Below are 19822 nucleotides of genomic sequence, written 5' to 3'. Positions count from 1 at the left end.
GAGTGGACCGAGCAAATGTTGGATCAACGCTTGCAGGCATACGTTGATGTCGACTTTGCAAATCCAATGGAAGATCGAAAATCGGTAGCAGGGTACTTGACAAACTTCTGTGGAAGTACTATTTCGTGGAGTATTCAGACAGAAAAGACAGTTGTACTTCACACTACCGAAGCCGAGTACATGGCTTCGAGTCTACTTGTACAAAATGTGATTCAGCTACGGCAAATGCTGAAAGAATTGACGATGGCGCTAAAAGCCCCACGGAAGTGTTAATGACAATGAAAGCGCTAAGAAATTGGCAGAGAATCCTGCATTCCACAATCGCACGAAGTATGTCGATGTGCGATATCATTTTGTGCGAGAACGTGTGGACCTAATGAAAATTGATGTATAACGAGTATCAGGTGTGGATAACGTCGCAGACGCTTTTACTAAGCCACTACCACGAAGTACATTTGAGAAACACAGAGATGCAATGGGGTTGCTGCCAAGGGCAACTTTTGACGCGTCCCGGCGCAACGATGGAGATCACTAGGTGGGGCTGTTGCGGATTGATGTGTATTGATGCCAACGTTGAAGTGCGAGCGTGGGTCGATTATCATTTGAAGGCACTGAAGTGCTGGAGGTTTTCCAACGTGGTGGGGCTGTCCTTTGAAAGAGGTTGACCACCCCATCCGGCAGTTAGAAAGAAGGACTACAGTAGAATGAGTTTTCGCCGTAGAATAAACTAGTTTAAAGCGACGAAAACTAGTTCGATCCGGTTTTATCTGCGTCGAAAACTCACCGGAATGCAGAGACCTGCGTCTAGGACTACAGACGCATTCCAGAAGCAGGAAACGTTATGCAGCTAGCTTTGGGAGTAGAGTAGGAGAGGAGAGGGCGTTCTAGAACACCGCAAATGAATATGAAAGGTATGTGATAGTGTATTATTGAGTTAACTAAATCTACGCACTAAACTCAGTTCTTAAAACCTCGTAAGAGTAGTCCAGGACGTGATCCATTTGTTGCACGTGACTCACTTGCTCGTCTGCCACGGTGTTGTCCCTTGACAGCAGATCCTCATCATCGTCCGAGCATGAGTCGTCTTCTACTTCGTAGCAAATTCCACTTGCCTCGTTACCGTCCTCCGCGTCGTCCTCTATGGCGTCCTCCAACTCCGACGGGTCCGAGATCACCATCTGTAATGGCTTCACGCTGCGCTGATTCCAATATAAGCCGACCAACTTGTTAACCTTCTCAAGGCCAAGCTGATGTTGCCGATCGGAGTAAATAAACTTGTGTGCACTCCAGCTTCTCTCTGTAGCAGCAGAAGAGGTCGGCATCGTGAAACCCTGTGCGCAATACGGAACAAAACAGGCTAGGTTTTGCGACGCTCGCCCCACCATTCCAATGGAGCAGTGCGAGCTTCATTCTTTCGCCGATTAGGAGTCCAGTCAGCTTTAATGTTCCAAAATGCTCCCGCTTCATGAAATGCATGCTGTATTTCATTTTCTGAGTATCCCAGTCGTCTTGCCGCTTACTCGATCTGGTTCTTTGTCTGCTACCGGTCGTCATCGATGAATCCATTGGGGTTCTGGGCAGGATCCCAGAAGTACCCAAGCCCCATGACTCTGTGAGAACAAACTCCCATCTATTTTTAACCAAGCTACGGATAGCTGCCGCAGTGGTAACCAGAAACTTTGGCTCACAATATAATGTGTTCTCCATCAGATCACGAAATGCCCAGTAGACCAGAGATACACAACATCGATCTGACTTCATCAAACCAAGCTTCTTAATAATCGGGCTCAGCAGCTTGATTACTTGTTCACCTTTTGTCCGAAATTCTTCATCTTGCACGAACTTGTTTACACGTTCAAAGGCAATTGCTTTAAAGTATTTTGTCGGTTGATTTTTGCCGCTTCCCTCGCTCTTCTGCTCTTCTTCCATGTGCGTGTGCTCCTCTTTGTCGAGATCGCACCTGAAATTGTTGGGACCAGCTGCCTTCGCCGCGTTTTAGTTCCCTTGTAAGCTTCCATGAATTCGTCGTCATCGAAAACACAGGCGACCGCCTCCCTATTCCGAATCACGTTCATCAGGCATTTCTACGGGGAATACCAACGCGTAGCAACGGACACTGAAAAAGAGCGACTATACGCTTTGGCGCTATCATCGAGAGCAATGGCCCGCTTCTCTTCCTTAAATCGAGCAAGAAGCTGCGGCCTTTTCGTGAAGTACGTGGTAATCACCTCAGCACCAGCCACTTATTGTTGTACATCCTCCAACTTTGACACATATTGAAGAAGTAGGTTGATGGTGTGTGCCGCACAGCAATTGTATAATATCCCACGCTCTGCTTCGATGATCTCCCAAACCTTTTTTCCATATTTGGAGCATTATCGCTCGTAATAGTTGCAACTTTCCCCGCCCCAATAATATCTTCCAGCCAGTCTACAACGCGAAGCATAAGCACGGCCATGTAGGGATCGGTTTGAGATTCAGTCCCAGTTGCAATCGTGCACACATGTACTGGCTCCATGTTCGGAGCTGTCACCACCACATTGACCAGTTTTTCGCGTTTGGAATTCGCCCAACCGTCGTACGAGACCCCAACGTGCGCCTGGTCCGCCATCATGGAATACTTCTCCAGCATCATTTTATCATGCGCGACGTCGAGAAGATGACCACCCATATCCTTCGGCGTAGGAACGCGCAATTTCGGGCATAGATCAGTGAAAATCCGTATGAAACTTGGCAACGCAGCGTGACGGAATGGCGAAACAGACTCGTAAATGTAGTCAGCCACCAATTTGGCGAGCTGATCCTGCGAAACCGTACACGACTGGTGCTGCTGCTGTTGCTGCTCAACGTCGCGTAGAGGTGGATCAGAAACTCCACTTTGGCGTTGTTTTCTCAGTGCTGCTTCCTCTGCTCGATCTATCATCAAGTGCCGTCTCTTGTTCTTTTCCACCAACGTGTTCCCACTACACTTTTCCAAGTGGCATTCAAGCTTCGGGCACTTGGGGTTCGCTACGACAGTGCCACACCGCTTACACGCCACATCACCATTATCCCTGTCATTAAAAAGATCCCAGACTCCACTTCGAGGACGGTCCCCGGGGTGTGGCATTGCTGCTCCATTGAAATGATGGATTAGAGCAACCCATCGCCAGCAATCCCACCGCCGCTGGCTCACCTTCCGGTCTTCAGTAGCTGCTTGCGCGCACTCCACGCGCTTCAACTTGTAGCTGCTTGCGCTGGGAGAGTTGAAGTTAAAGTGCGCGCGGGTTGAGGAGTGAATGTCCCGGGTCGTACTTAGTAGTTGAGTTTCGTACTTAAGACGGGTAGTCGAGTTTTCGCCAGCACAAACTAGATACAGCCGGTTATATCTGGGTTTAAAACTGCCGGCGAAAACTAAACACACACTAGACTACAGAGAGAGAGAGCAGTAAAGAACTAACGGGAGTTCAGAGCTCATTCCACAATACACCACAGGTAGCCTTTGCTTCCTGCTCGTAAACTACTAGTTCTTGAGCTTTCACTCTGCGAGCGACCCAAGGCCGCTTGACAATGTTTTGCAGCATCAATTGCCTTCGATGAGTAAAACGATGTCGGACATTGAGATAAAGAACATTTCATTTTGCCCCCCACGAGTATTAACAAAGAGGCAGCACAACCCACCACGGAACTGTGTCAGGCGCAGATTCATGCACACTTCTCGAGAAATCTTGAAAAAGTCGCAGTCGTTGTCGTTTTAGAAAGAACAGAGACCTCCCTCGAATTCTGGTATTAATGTCCTACGAATTTGTCAGGTAAGTGAATCTACCGTAGAGACGTGAGCATAAGACACGGAGGTCACGCGTTCTTTCCGGCAGACCCCGCCACTCGGTCCGAGCTAGTAGAGAATCAGGTCGTGAGCGCCGTGGAAGCTGCGGCGGCCGCCAAGCACTCGCCCGCAGAGAAGCACTGCTGGTTCCTGCTCCCCAAGAGGATCGTGGAGCTGGTGCTTCCCCCGGTGGTGGCGTGGGGCGATCGGCCATGGCACCCGACGAGTGTCTTCAGGGTCTGTGAGGTGACGGAGTAGTCCGTGGATGGAGAGAGGGGGCAGTTCTACTACGTCGCGCGCATCCGCAGAGCTGATCTGGACGTGGCGGTGGACGCACTGGCGGCGGGTCTGTCGTCACGACAAGCGGCGCGGCATTTAGCTGCGCTGGAGAGGCGAGCAACCGCGGGTGGTGCGACAACGTCGCTTCCAGTACTGAAGGAGACGGACATGCGAGACCTGGCGCGGTTGGCGGTGGCCGAGAGCTTACGGGTTGCAGGTCGGCTGCTTGCAGAGGCGTGGGGCTTTGGTCTTGTGCTAAGAGAGGTGACGGCGGCACCCACGCTGCCTGGAGCAGGATACCTGGATGTTCGTGTTGTGTTGTATGCGAAAGGTGAATTGCGAGATATTCACGTGGTCGCGCTGCCGTTGTTTGAACAACGTACCGCTGGTGAGCTGGCGCAAGTGGTTGAGACCGTGCTGGACGCTGTTTTCCCGTTGTGGCGGACAAAGGTGCTGGGGATCTCCCACGACGGACACCCCCTTGCTCGAGGCAGGACGGATGCAGCCCTGGCAGATGGTCGAGCTGCCTTTGCAGTCCCCTTGACGTCACTGTCCAAGCACCGCACAGCGGAGGTTTTCTCGTTGGTGAAGACGTCGATTTTGAACTCGACCCCGACGAATCCTAACCGTGTGCTGTACGAAACATGGGGAGCCTGCCGCCAAGTGTCTCTTGCACTCTCGGAGTTCTACGAGTCATTGCTAGGAAGAGGCTTTCTTCCGGTTCTGCGAACAGTCATTTCTTATGTTCGTGGAGATCCCGTGCTACTACAAGAAATGGGCCAACCGCCTACCGTTAGTTCGGTCACAAATCTGGGACACAATGAAGGCGTCGCGTCTTCCAACAATGAGAGTGTGGACCTACACGAGCATGCGGACTGGTTGGTCATGGGTGTTGTTACGCAGTGGATCACCGACAAGTGTGTTCGCTTGCGAAAGCAATTGGCGGGGTTGTCAAACTCCGCAACTACTTCTTCTGCTACAGCAACTACTGTCGATGTTATCTGGTGGCAGAGGAGGGGAAATACAGTACTGTATGGAACTGGAAACGCTACAACGACGTCATAACCACGGCCATCTAGCTTGCGGCAGTAATAATCACTGGTGCAATTACTGTGTATTCGCTCTGTTTAAGAGAGAGTGAGACTCATACAGTCAGATTTCGGCGTCGACATCGATCAGAGTGGTCACATTCCACATGTCACGGTTCGCCCTGAGCAATGATAGCATCTCGAAGTTTGCCGCGCGCATGCAGCTCCGCTGCGGCGTCAAAATCATCTAGCTCTCAGAGAACAAACGCTCGCACGCGTTGGAGGTGGCGGGGATAAGGTTGAGAAGGGCGCTGTACCGTACACCTTGCTCGCCACGGCGCTGCTTGCGACCAGCTGCCATAACTTGCTCAGCGTAGCCGGGCTCGCGCGACTTCCTCTTGGAGAGCGTATGAGAAATATGGTGCGACCTCTCACATTGGCTGCGTACGACAATACCTATTGAACCCACAGCCCAGTGGGCTCCGCCCCTGCCCAGACAAGATCATTCCGCATTTCGCCGAGTAGAGAGCAGAGCTAACCACAACGATAAAGCCAGCCTTTGCTCACGCATATCAAAGTCTCGACTGTCTGTGAGCTTAGAACAAGTGCAGATTCTCATGGTTATGAGCCCAACCCAAGGAGGGCTGGACAGCCATCGTGTTGATACTGTTCGGTTCCTGAGATTCGACGGGAAGAATTTCCTCGCGTACAAGGAGGGACTGAAGGCGGCGTTGAAAGCTCGCAAGTGCTGGAAGATCCTCGTCGGAGTGGAGACCAAGCCTGAGCGGGATGGATCCCAGGAGGCGGCAAGACGACGAAATAAGTGAAAGGCGAAGGTGCTGCTTCTCAACGACATTCTCACCAACACACTTGACGACGGGACTCGCGTGCGCTTGGCGCATTTGGAGAAGCCACAGGCCAAGTGGAGCGAATTGGTAGAAGATTTTGAGAAGAAATCGTTCGCTGTAGCTCTGTTCAAGCGTCGTGAGCTGTTGAATGTGGAATTTGATGGAGATAATAAATCCATTCGTGATTACATTCATGTGTGGAGGCTATTCGTCAGGAGTTGACTCTCATGGGTGAAAAAGTATCCGATCGTGAGGTGATTACTGCCTTACTGACTGGTCTTGGTGACAATTATGAAAGTATGGTTGAGACCTTTGACAATCTCGACGATTACACCTTGCAGCAAGCGAAGGTGAAATTGACCAGCCGAGAAGAACGGATGAAGCAGGCAAAGTCGGTATCAGAAGCGCGGGCGAGGAAAAATGTTCAACCTCAGTCTGCGGCTGGATACACGCCTGCACCACAGCAGCCCCACGGCGAGAGTGCTTTCTATGCCCAAGGTAAAAAGCGTCGTTCCGGTGGTGGTGAAGACCGATGTGGACAACAGAAACGGAGACGAACAAATATTCAGTGCTGGAATTGCGGCAAGTGGGGGCACTTTGAGCGTGATTGCACTGCACCGAAGAGTGACCAATCGAAGAAAGGCAAGAAAGGCAAGGGCAAGCAGGCTGCCGAGGGACAACGCAATGACGACACCCATGACGACGTACCGGGATACTACTACCCTTACGAGGAGAAGTCCAAAGGCAAGCCAGTCCACATGATCGACGTGGTGAAGAGTGATGATGACCCTTGCTATACTAATGAATTGTCGACATTGGGTCTGCTGCTGGATTGTGTTTGCCGTTCGTATTGTATAATGCATCAAGCGTAAATGTATGTGGATGCCGCGATGCATTCATTTCGATGACCGAAGACACAGTAACGGTGATGAGAAATCTACTACGCTGAAGCCGAAGTTCAAGGGTTTGGTCAGATTGGTAATGACTGATGCCATTACAAGGATGACGGTTCCAGTCACCATCGAGGCTCTGTTTGTGGACGGCGCCACGAATATCCTCTCGCAGCGGCTGATGTACGTGCAGCACGTGTTCAAATCCCTAACAAGAGGCGATCAAGAATTGATCACTTTGACAAATTCTACGATGAAATACACGTGGAATTTAAGAATTGTGAATGGTTTGTATCAGTCAGTTGTGGAGATTCTGCGGCCATGCAAAGTGATGTCGGTGCTGCGGGTTTCTACGAATACGCCCTCCTCCTCACTAAAGCTTTGGTACCTGCGTCTAGCCCATGCGAACTGGCAGACGATAAGGGAAATGGAGGCCAAGGGCTTGGTGGTGGGCATAAACTTGGGGCCTGAAGGCCGGAAGGCTAAAAGGGAGTGTTACGACTGCGATATGGCTAAAATGAAGCGCATGTCGTTTCGTAAAACAGCTCCCAAAAGGACAACGGTGCCGTTCAAGAAAGTGTACATGGATCTCGGCTTCATACAAGTACCGACCATGGAGGGGTACACTGTATACCTGCATTTGATTGATGAAGGCTCGATATTTCAGTGGTACTATGGACAGCAGACTAAGGATGAGACTGTTGATCGCTTAAAGGATTTTCGTGATCTCATGAAGGCGAAACATCAGATGCCGGTGAGCATGTTCCATTCCGACCAGGGCACTGAGTTTCTGAACACGCCAATGGCCGAACAATTGGCTGGTGAGTCGCTGCAAATTTTCTAGCATCCTCACACGCCAGAGGAGGCTTGTTTGATCGAGAAGGCGCACGGCACATTGTTCAACAAAGTGAGAGCGGTCCTGTACAGCAGCGGTATGCCTAGCTTGTTGTGGGGCGAGGCCGCAGCGTACGTAATTGAAACAATAAACCGCACAAGTACAAAGGGCAACAAAGACCACTTGACCCCATATGAAAAGGTGTATGGCACGAAGCCAAGTGTGAAACACTTGCGCCCGTTTGGTTGTTTGGCTCTCAAGTTTGTGGATAAGGTTTATCGGGCTCACAAATTGTCGATGCGCGGTGCACCTACCTTGATGGTGGGTTACGCAACCAAGACGAAAGGCTATAGACTCCTCAATTTGACAAGTGGAGTGATAAGTGAGCATCGCCGACAGAATATTAAGTTCTACGAGCAAACAACGGTATCAAGCGAGCATGTTGAGAAATTGTTGAACATTGTATATCGCCAGCGGCGTCGACCTGATCTTGATAGTAACAAGTTGCCGTTTGTTCCGTTACCTGTTGTGGAGTTCCCTGATTCTGTTGAGCATAGTGATGATGACGCTGGGCACACGGAGATCGCTGTTCCAAGTGAGTTGAGCAGTGCGATGGGTGATGTGCGCGCGCAAAGGGAGGATGTGAATACTTCTGATAGCGCGGCACAGCAACCTAATGAGACGGAAGTGAGTCTAGAAGAAAAAAGACCGGCGCCAAAAAGAAAGCGTCACGTGCCTGTAGAGGTGAATAACCCGCGTCGTTCACTGTAGTGGGTCTAACTTGACTCACTACTTTAGCTTACACGTTGCGCAACGTGTATGAGGAAGCGTAAGTACTTAGTAATTACTTAGGTTAATTATATTTGAGTACACAAATATAAGTTAACTTTAGACAAGACTCCAAGTAGCTAGTTTAAGGTAAAATGAGAACTGTATTGTTTGTAAATTGATCTTCCTCTAAAATCTGCTAAAAACTGTTTATCATCTATGAAAGGGTTGGCAGCGGCTGGCTGTCAGAGCCCCGCTAATATGCATGTCTCTGATTGGTAGAAAGATGCTGCTTTCTACCAATAGGATCTTTGGTGTGTGTGGACCACTCACTGTGGTGGTCCACTTCAATGTATCCATCGGTGTGTCTTACACCAATGTGAGGAAGTATCCAAAACGTTTAACAGATAACCTATCTGTTAAATTCACAAGTGGCTTGCAGCCACTTGTACGTGTAACCCCGTTACACCATCCCCCCTATAAGGTTAGACGCGCGGGGTCCCCGCACGTCAATCTTTGGAATTGACCATTCGTCAATTCTCCGCGTTTGGAGAAGAAATCCGCGCTCATTCAACGATGAGCGCGCCTCAGAAGAAGTCCGCAAAGTCGATGGGGAGTCATCTCTCCATCGACGACTACTCGAACGCCAGAAGGCGAAGTACGGTGACGTCGTCGACTTCGACGACGACGATGAAGACATGGAGGGCGAGGAGGACTCGCCCTCAAAGCGTAAAGACTCAGTGTCGAGCGAATCGCTCGACCCTCACGCCAAGAACGTTCGCCCGCGTGAAGGGGGACGAATCGGACGCTTCGAGTTCGAAGCGTTCGCGTACTGAGAGTGATACCCCACTCGCTTCAGCTGGGGCTCTCAGTACTCCGCGCGCTGCTGCTGCAGCGCGTGATGTTAAAGCTCAAGGCTCTCCGCGCGCTGCGCCTGCAGCGCGCGATCCGTGGATGCCGTCCGCATCCGAGATTGCGGACCGGTTTGGGAACTCGGTACCTCCGAATGAGGTACCGCTGTACGTATGCAGCGCCATCAAAGATGATGCTGTGGCTGCCGAGCTGCACTTTGATGCGGAAACGCATCAAAGGCGCGATTACTACATCGGACTCTTTCATGAGCTCCGATGGTTTCAAAAGCAAGAAGACCTCTTCTCGCAGCAAAGTGCCCGAATGGCAGGCACTTTGTCAAAGCTGGAACGCCTTTGTTGAGAACTTCAACAAGAGGCCGAGTGCTTACCGTGATCGGATTAAGCAAGCGCGTGATCGCTTCGAGACGTACTCGAAGCGTGGAAAGCTGGAGCAACTTCATGTTGCTGCTGAGGAGGCAAATGTGCCGTGCGCTGTGCCCGAGGGCTTTCAGTGCACGAAGTGCTTTCCAGGCGCGGTCCGCTTGAGCGACCGCGACCTGAACGGGTACACGTCGTTCCGTGTGCCCGAGAGTCTCAAGAGCTCCGTGCTAAGTTCTTAGCACGTGAGGGTTCGGGCGCTGGCGATGATCGCAGCGCTCGCTCTACTTCCGCTGTGCCAGCGCGTACTGCTCTTCGTACGCCCTCACCATTTCCGGAACGTCCTCCAGCAAGACGTTCCGCGGCTCCCATGTATCTCGATGGGGAGGAAATCCTCTCCAACGAATACGAAAACGAGCCCCTTGAGGGTTCGTTTTCGGGATACTGTGGTCAACAATCCGCTCAACAATCCAGCGGGTTGAGCCGCGGGCGTCACGGATCGGCGGTGGCGGGGGTGGGAACACGCCCCGGGTATGATCAGCCCCGGGCTGATCAGTATGCGCCTCTCCACGACCGGGTGACCGTCGTGGAGCGTCTGAAGAGCGCTGAGTTCGCCGCCCTAAAACAGGAGCTGGCGAACCAGAAGGCCCAAGTCGCGGCGGTCTCGCAGACCGCCTCGAACATCCAGGTCGAGCTGGGGACCCAGATGAAGGGTTGCTCCAGCGCGTCCGCGCGCTGGAGGAGAGGTTGCTCGTCGCCGAGGCCAAGTCCTCCGCTTCTGCCTCGGCTCCTGCCGAGGCTTCGGGTCAGCCGAGCTAGATGGCTCGTGCTGCCGGTATGGCTTCAGCCGTCCGACGTAAAGGTCGGATGGAGGCGCATGCTAGACGGTATGTCTAGCGTGTATGCGTTGCCGTGCCGTGCCAACACAGTGAACGGCCCGATGAAGCGCGGAGCAAGCTTGCTTGCTCCGAAATCCGAAACTGCATGTCTAGGCAGGTTTTGTGTAGCTAACAAAACTAATGAACCAACTTTAAATTCATTTGTGTTGCCTCTGCCCGCATTGTCTGCGTTCAGCTTCTGTTGATCAACAGAAGCTGCTATTATGTCTTGGACAAACCGAATCACGGCTTGTCTTTTGGTGATGAAACTGATTGCATCCGAGCTGAAGTCATTCAGCTCGCCCTCCGCTAGAGGCCCGGCCTCTGCGTGGTTCTTTGCGGTGTCTGCGCCCTGCGCAGACCCGTAGTCGTTAAGCCATGTTGTTGGGGAGTCTGCGCCCTGCGCAGCACCCGTGGTCGTTGGCCATGTTGTTGGGGGAGTCTGCGCCCTGCGCAGACTCATGTGGTTTGTCCATTGTTGCAGCTGACACTGTGCAAGTGTCAGCGGTTTCTACGGCTGCTGTATTGCAGTCGTAGATCCTCCCCACTTAAAGTGGGAGCCATCACTCCGAGTAAACTCGGGAGGCGTGGATGCCGCATGGCATTCACGTAGAACGGTGTATGCCCGGTTGAGGCATGCACTGAGTTATTGATGGCAAACTCTGCCATCGATAAACACTCGCTCCAGTATTGGAACGAGTGAGCGTAGCTCTTTAACATATCGACGAGCACGCGATTCACGCGCTCGGTTTGACCGTCCGTCTGCGGATGATCCGCAGTCGACATGGAAAGCTGGCTCCCAAGAAGTGTAAACACTTCTTGCCACAGATGCGCTGTGAAGCGCGGGTCTCTGTCCGACACGATGTCGGACGGCATGCCATGGTGTTTGAACACCATGTCGACGAGCAGACGGGCTGTCTGCTTCGCGGTCACCTCTGCTGGCACCGCAGCAAGATGTACCATCTTGCTGAAACGGTCTACAAAGACCACAACACCGGTGTTCCCTCCGCTGTCCGGGGGAAGACCAAAGATGAAGTCCAAAGACATGGACTTCCAACACTCCGAAGGAGTCGGTAGTGATTGCAGTGGAGCCTGCGCGAATGGCGCAGGCTTCACGCGTTGGCATACCTCGCAAGCACGGATGTACTTGCGCACCCACTTATACTGGTGGTGCCAGTAGAAGTCGCGCGTGAGAAGGACGTAAGTCTTCTCACGTCCGAGATGTCCCGCAGTCGGGGCATCATGATATTCGTACATGATCCTGAGTCGCAGGTCATGGTCATTTGGCACGACAACGCGATCCGCGTTGTCGTCGACTGCGTTGTAGAGTAGCAGTCCTTCGTGCACACGAAAGCGGTGTGCACGCGCTCGAAGGTGCTTGGGCAGCTTCTGACGGGACTTGTCAGAAGGCGCTGTGCCATAGGCCAGCAAGAGCTTCGCGTCCGCGTCGTGCGCGTACGCGGCCTTCACATCATCCAACAGAGATGATGTGGGTTTGCTCGATCGCATGGCGTCAATGGCATTGACGTCAACAGCTTCTGCATAGTCTGGCCGACGTGATAACGCGTCGGCCACCACGTTCAATCTTCCGGGTTTATATTCGACCCGGAAGTTATACTCCGCAAAGAATGAGAGCCATCTCGCCATTCTTTGTGAAATGTGTGGCGACTTCACTGCGGTGCGCAGTGAAGCATGGTCGGTGTAGACCACAAATGGTCTACTTCCAAGCAAATACACTCGGAACTTTGCGAGTGCATACTTCATGGCAAGGAGTTCCTTGTCATGCACCGGATAGTTGCGCTCAGCTGGCTTCAGCTGACGCGATTGGTAGACGACACGATCACGGCCCTCGTGATCGTGCTGCATTAACGCGCATCCGATCGCGAAATCTGATGCGTCACACACTACGTGAAATGGGCGATCTTGGTCAGCCACTGCCAAGATCGGCGCCTCAGTCAAGCCCCGCTTGACTGTATCGAATGCCTTTTGGCAATCGGGTGTCCAATTCCACACAGCTTCTTTCTTAAGAAGCTGTGACAGTGGGCGGATCTTGCCCGCATAGTCCTCCACGTACTTGCACAAGTACGTGGCCAAATAAGGAACTGCCTCAGTTCCTTGACACTTGAAGGCGTTGGCCATTCATTAATCACTCTGACCTTTTCTGGGTCAGGGCGAACACCATTCTTCCCTACGAGACACCCGAGGACGGGTATCTCGCTCGCCCCGAAGATACACTTCTTCAGGTTCGCGTAGAGCTTATGCTTTCGCATAAGCTCAAGTAGTTCTCCGGAGATGCACCCTGTGCATCTCTACGTCGTCTTTCCGTCCACAGCCCGGCTGTGGATGAATACATCATCGAAGTAGCTCGGTGCGAAGTCGCGCACCGAGCGCAACAAGTGCGTCACGCACCTGTTGAAAGTCGCAGGGGCATTCTTAAGCCCCTGCGGCATTACTAGCCATTCCCAGAGCATGCCGCTTGGCGTGCTCACTGCCGTGAGAGGGATATCGCTCTCACGCATTAGGATTTGATAAAATCCATCTCGCAAGTCGAGAGCACTGTAAACGGTGCTCCCGGCCATCGAATCGATGATAACATCTTTTCGTGGTATCGGCGTCTGCGCCGGTACCGTCGCATCGTTCAGCTTGTTGTAGCATGAACGATGCGCCATCCGCCCTGTGGCTTCTTGACACAGAACGTCGGAGCACTGTGCGGGGACTTTGATTCCCGCACTTGTCCTGCTTTTACGACGACTTTCAAAGAAGTCGTCGATCGCTTTCACTTGCTCTCGCGGCAGTGGCCACTGCCGCGTGACACAGTACTTCGTGCCCGGCACGAGATCAATCTCGTGCTGAATGCCCTTATCCTGCGGAAGCTCCGCAGAATGTCTTCCGGGAGTACGTCTTTGTACTCCCTCAACAATTCGTAATAGGGACTCGACTTCAGCGAGTCCCAACCTTATTCCTCGAAGCGCTCTCGCTTCGTCTTCGCACGGAGGGTGTCTTCACTCTCAGTGGTACTTCCCATGAAGAGCTGCCTCAGCTCTTCGCTCTCGCCTCGCCGTTCTTTCGCTGTCCGAAAGAACGCAGACTTGTTCGATGCGTCCATCGTGCAAGTCGCGCGTGAAGCGCTTCCAGCTCATGGCTGGGAGCGAAGTCAACTCCGACGCCGTCGTCGGAGGACTAGCGAGTTCCATGTCGCGATATTGGAATCCAGTATCGGTGCGCGTCAAGACGCTTAGCGTCTTGACATTCGGCGTCACCGCCGCAGTCTGCCCAGCAGACTGCTCTTGTTGCGTCTCGGTCCCGGACCGAGACTTGCGCAGCGTTTTCCGCTTGCGCCGTCTTCTTGTTGTGCGGAGCCCGGCTCCGCACAGTTGTTCTTCTTGTCCAGGCCCGGCCGTGGACAGTCGTTCGCCGGCGGACCCTGTCCGCGGGCGCGCGGTATCAAGCCCGGCTTGACCGCATTTTCCTTCGTGCAGCCCGGCTGCACGGTAATGTGTCCCTTCGCCGGCAGACCCTGTCTGCGGGCGCGCGATATCAAGCCCGGCTTGATCGCATGGCGCTTCGTCGTGCAGCCCGGCTGCACGACAGCATGCAAATTGCGTCAGTGCGGTACGTTTGCAACCGTCCGCACTGTTTGCAGCGTCAACTCCCGGAGTTGACACGCCTTCGTCACCTCGACGCCATTCATTGGCGGAGCCCCTCATGACCGAGGGTGCGTCGGCTCCCGGAGCCGACGCGTCGTTGTCGACCTGACCGCTTCGGGTCAGGGACTGTCCCTTACACGCTTGAACGTGGGTGTTGGTTCCCGGAACCAACACATCTTTTTCTTCCGACGTCGGCAGCATTGCCGACGTGGGTCTCACTTGTGCGCGCCCTCGCGCACTTCCTGGACACTCCGGGACAGCAGCATTAAGCGCTGTCTCGACTGGTGAGCCGCGCGCACCTGCTGGTGCGCGCGCTGCGGTAACAGGGCCATCGCTCTCTGTTCCGCTATCGCGTCCGAAGCGCACGAGCGTGCGCTTCTTCCAGTCTATCACCGGATCATGCCGTGCAAGCCACGGCATGCCCATTACCACGTCGAACTTATCGTCCAGGTCCAGGACGATAAAGTGTTCGACAAACACTCGTTGTTTGTACGAGAAGCGCACGTTCACGACGCGCTTCTCGGTCTTCACGATGGCACCTGTTGCCAGTCGTACCTCCAGAAGACTTCGAGGTGTATCTACCTCCTCGAAGTCAAGTCTCGACAGGCTTCGTAGTCGAACAAAGTTGTTCGACGCGCCTGAGTCTACCAAAGCTCGAAGAGAGTCACTCGCTCTCTTCGAGTAAACCTCAAGATGACTAGGTTCGGCCTGTCATCTTGTTTCTTGCAGTGAGAGCTGGTCTCACTGGGGGCTGCAGTCCTTAGTGTCGCGTGCCCGATGTCGGCACGCGCGACTGCATTACCAGTAGGGCGCCCCGCGCCTACTGGATGTTCGCGTTTTTGTTGGTCCGCGGCGATGCCTAGCATCGCCACGACGGCCACCTCCAGGGGGCATGGGAGCTGTGCACTCCCGTGCAAAGTGACCGATCCTTCCGCAACGGAAGCATCGCACGTTACCTCCCTGCTGCTGGTAACCAGCAGTTGTTGCGCTCGAGAGGTCCATTGGTTCCGGACCTCCCGTCCTCGCTACCGGGCGTGGTTGCGGCCTCGGCACGTTCACATGCAGTTTAGCCTGCCGCAGGCTAAACTCCTCTTGCATGGCAAGAGTGATCGCAGCTTCGAGAGTACTCGGGTACTCTCGGAAGAGATAGGTCTTCACAGGCCCATCTCTAAGTCCTTTCATGAACGTGACGACCTTGGTCGCCTCGTCAATCGGGTTAGTCACGATATTTGATACCAAATATCGTGCGCGCTGCGCGTAAGCATGGACATCATGCTTACCCTGCTGAAGGTCGAGGAACTCCGCCCTCGACCGGAATTCGTTTTGCGGGGGCTCAAACGCTTGTTTGAGCTCCTCCTTGAATACTTCGTACGTGCTGAAGCACGTAGGATCGGAGAGTCGGCGTCCATACGCCCAACTCCTTGCGCGTCCGCCAAGGCAGGACATGGCGAACGCGACCTTCGACAGCGGGTCGACGATGCATCGAGCTGCTATGGCTGTGTCGAGCTCAACATGCCCCAGAGGAGAGGCTCGCCCTCTCTTCCCACGTAATTGCTTACGCTCAATTTCAATGATTGAGCACGCGGTGTCGTCCCTGACGACGCCGTCACTGAGGAAGCAGCGTCACGCTGCTCCTTCATGATGAACCCCAGAGCAACATCATGTTGCTCCGTCGGCGATAGCGTACGCAGCATTGTAGCTATCGCCGCTTCTCCAATGACTGTTGACAGTCGTTGGAGGGCCTCCCACTCTGGGTCAGACAGGTGGGGGCAGTCAGCGCGTGCAACATGCGTTGCAGGCGTGTTGGAGCTCTCCATGGGCACCTCCGTGCTCATGTGGTTCTCGGCTCCGCGTTCGTACGCCGCGTACGAACGTCAAGCAGTCGGTCGTTGGACGGACTACAAAGTGCTACCAGGTGTAGTGGGTCTAACTTGACTCACTACTTTAGCTTACACGTTGCGCAACGTGTATGAGGAAGCGTAAGTACTTAGTAATTACTTAGGTTAATTATATTTGAGTACACAAATATAAGTTAACTTTAGACAAGACTCCAAGTAGCTAGTTTAAGGTAAAATGAGAACTGTATTGTTTGTAAATTGATCTTCCTCTAAAATCTGCTAAAAACTGTTTATCATCTATGAAAGGGTTGGCAGCGGCTGGCTGTCAGAGCCCCGCTAATATGCATGTCTCTGATTGGTAGAAAGATGCTGCTTTCTACCAATAGGATCTTTTGGGTGTGTGTGGACCACTCACTGTGGTGGTCCACTTCAATGTATCCATCGGTGTGTCTTACACCAATGTGAGGAAGTATCCAAAACGTTTAACAGATAACCTATCTGTTAAATTCACAAGTGGCTTGCAGCCACTTGTACGTGTAACCCCGTTACATTCACAGCGCGCGAAGAAGAAACCTGTCCACCTGAAAGATTTCGTTGCGAGTGTGCTGAGCTCGTCTACGGCAGCAACTGCAATGATGGGACTGCATGTTCCAGTGACGTGGGATGAAATGATGGCCTCTCCCCAGTGTGCGAAGTGGCTAGAGGCCACCAAGGAGGAGTTTCTAGCGCAGCTGAAGAATGGGACTTGGGTCTTAGTGCCACGACCCGAGAACACTCATGTACTCAAAAACAAATGGATTTGGGTGCTGAAGGAGAATGAACACCGCTTGGTAAGATACAAAGCAAGACTGGTAGTTCTTGGCTGCCTACAAATTTGGGGATTGGAGTTTGACGACACGTTTGCTCCAGTGGTTCGTTTTGAGACACTGAGACTTGTGTTGCTCTACGCGGGGATGACGCGTGCAGTCGTGAAGCAGTATGATTTTGTCACTGCATTCCTCAATGCACCCACCGACAGGGTGATCTTCATGGAGCAGCCTCAAGGGCACGTGAAGAGGGGATACGAGGACTGGGTATGCCTCCTGAAGAGGAGTATATATGGCCTGCGTCAGTCACCGCGGAATTGGAACAGTACTCTACACATTGCATTGGTAGAGTTCGGATTCCAGAGATGCTTTAAGGACGAAACTCTCTACTGGATTCGTGTGGAGTCACGCCTCGTGCTCTTACCGATCTATGTAGATGACATTTTGCTAATTGGTTGTCAACAAGGTGTGGAGTTCATAGCTAGAAAGTTGATGGCCCGATTTAATATGAAGGAGTTGGGCAATGTAAACTACCTGTTGGGATTGCAGATTGCGTACGACCCGGAGGCACGTGATCTTCCAGCAGACGAAGTACGCGCAGGACATCATGCAGAAGTTTCGCGTGGATACTGCATATCCAGTGCACATTCCAATGACAACTGATGCGGTGAAGTTGCAATCAGCAACAGAAGGTGAGCACAAGCAAGATGAGTGCTTACCGTATCGCAGTCTAGTTGGGTGGCTGCAGTACTTGGTGAGTGGATCTCGTCCAGAGTCGGCGACTGCGATCCGGATTCTGAGCAAGTTTCTGAACAAGTACTCGGCAGTACACTGGAGAGCAGCCAAAAGAGTCCTTCGCTATTTGATTGGCAGTCAGGACATGGGGTTGCATTATGATTTGGTGGAAGCTAGGAAGAATGAGAAGCTCCACATTGAGGTCTATACTGATGCCAACTTTGCTTCAGAAGGGGGAGACATGAAATCTGTGAGTGGCTTTACTGTGTACTGCAGTGGACAACTAATTTCGGCCAAAAGCTGGAAGCAAGACATCCTAGCAGAAAGCACATGTGAAGCAGAGTTGATAGCGGCCAACACGGGAGCCCATGATGCCGTGTGGCTGGAGCAGTTGGCGGATGAGTTGCAGTTGCCGAGAGTGGGTACTGTACTCTGTTGCGACTCTAGTAGTGCGCGTGAATTGATGAAACATGCTGGTAAACACCGTCGTACCAAGCAGTTGCGAATCAAAGACCTCAAAATCCGCGAGTACGTGGCGAGGAACGGGATAACCGTGAAGCCTGTGGCGTCGAAGGAGAACGTCGCCGACATGTTGACGAAGCCGTTGCCAGTTGAGATATTTAGGCGCCACCGCGCACAACTTAGAGTCCGTGCAATCGGAAGGGCAGCCATAGGCGATGGCGGAGCTTATGTTCGGGGGAATAAATAAGGCTGAGTAGCTAGATCCGTGGTGCGTTCACCACATGAGTGTGGGACCAGCAAGGAGACCCAGTTTGCAAACAGAAGAGAGCCCACAGACTGATGAGCATCACGCCATTTAGTGGTATGAGGATTTGGCATGGCGTGGAGCTCAGCGACTGGAAGGAAGGCCAGATCCGCGTATGAGTGTGCTAACACTATGCGTATGGGTGGAAATTGATATTTTCAAACGGCCTGCATACTCGATGAAGTTATTGACGAGGTCTGTTTGTTTTGAATGTCTTGTGCTGTGCTTGAAGGGCTTCAGATCCGTGTCAGTGTTGATGTCGAGAAGAGAGTATGAGAAATATGGTGCGATCTCTCACATTGGCTACGTACGACAATACCTATTGAACCCACAGCCCAGTGGGCTCCGCCCCTGCCCAGACAAAAATCATTCCGCATTTCGCCGAGTAGAGAGCAGAGCTAACCACAACAATAAAGCCAGCCTTTGCTCACGAATATCAAAGTCTCGACTGTCTGTGAGCTTAGAACAAGTGCAGATTCTCATTGCGCGTTGCAGCGCCGTTGCGAGTCACCGCTCCTGAGCGGTCGGTGCCGCTGTCCTCGTCGACGTCGAATTGTTCCAAAGCCGCCACCTCCACGCTCGTCAACTTGGTGCCGTTGATGACCTTCACAATGCCGTTCTCAAAAGTGGGTGAGTGCACGATCCTTGCACTCGGTTTGAGATGCTCGCCCATGACGGCATACTCACCGAGAAGAGAGTCGAAGAGGAGCCGCACCTCAGCCAAGCTGACCTCTGGCTGAAGCCACTTGACACACTCTCAAACTTCTTCATGTGGTCGAACAGCTCGACCAGCTTGCGGCGGGTGGCGCCCGTCGGCACCAGGTCCTCGACGGCGTCGACTGCTTCCTGTCCGCGCCGCACAGCTTGCAGCGGAACAGAGAGTCACGGAGGGACTGATAGAAGTAGGGTGACATCTCCTTGTTGCTGACCATGATGGCGAGTTGGTGGGAGGGATGGGAAGGAGGCAGCGGGTTGCGTGGTCAATAGACTGACGATTGAGAAATGCCAAGTGGTCTCAGGGCCTTGTGGGAGGTCGATTCTCGGTTGGAGGCGGCGAATTGGTGGTTACAAGGGTCTCAGCTCGGCTTAGCCACCCGATCGCATTTGACAAATGGTGTACAGTCAAACCTGTTTATATGAGGCCCCGTTGGTGGTCATCTACAACAATGACTCATATAAAATGGACAGTTAAAAAAAATGTGGTGCACGTAAAGTAATCGCGCATAATTCGCTGCCGCTTTGCCTTCACCGTAGTCTACCGAACCAAAGCGGTCACAGTCTGTAAAGCTCTTCGTTCTCTATCAGTCTGCTATCCGCATTGAAGCAGAAATGCAGACAGCTCCATGCAGTGTCTCAGAGCGATGGCAGGTTGAATTGTGGGTTCCTGGTCCTCCTCCTCCTCCTCCTGCTCGTCCTGCGAAACTGCATCACTTCCTGCTGCTTCGTCCACTATCACATCTGGCTCGTGCG

At 52.8% G+C, this 19822-nt stretch overlaps 2 protein-coding genes across 2 annotated transcripts; both read right to left on the bottom strand.

Annotated features, from left to right (window-relative positions):
• Positions 1–944: 944 nt before the first annotated feature.
• Positions 945–1178, bottom strand: IUM83_09668 (uncharacterized protein; the record flags this gene model as incomplete). The annotated part of the gene is made up of 1 exon (XM_067934120.1): positions 945–1178. One exon carries the CDS (start codon positions 1176–1178, stop codon positions 945–947), a length of 234 nt encoding a protein of 77 aa, XP_067796907.1.
• A 17634-nt stretch (positions 1179–18812) lies between these two features.
• Positions 18813–19222, bottom strand: IUM83_09667 (Hydroxyacylglutathione hydrolase; the record flags this gene model as incomplete). The annotated part of the gene is made up of 2 exons (XM_067934119.1): positions 18813–18956; positions 19040–19222. 2 exons carry the CDS (start codon positions 19220–19222, stop codon positions 18813–18815), a joined length of 327 nt encoding a protein of 108 aa, XP_067796911.1.
• Between the last annotated feature and the right edge of the window lie 600 nt (positions 19223–19822).

This window comes from Phytophthora cinnamomi (assembly GCF_018691715.1).
Source record: "Phytophthora cinnamomi strain GKB4 chromosome Unknown Contig15, whole genome shotgun sequence".
Lineage (NCBI taxonomy): Eukaryota > Oomycota > Peronosporomycetes > Peronosporales > Peronosporaceae > Phytophthora > Phytophthora cinnamomi.
This window is presented reverse-complemented; position numbering and strand designations above follow the sequence as displayed.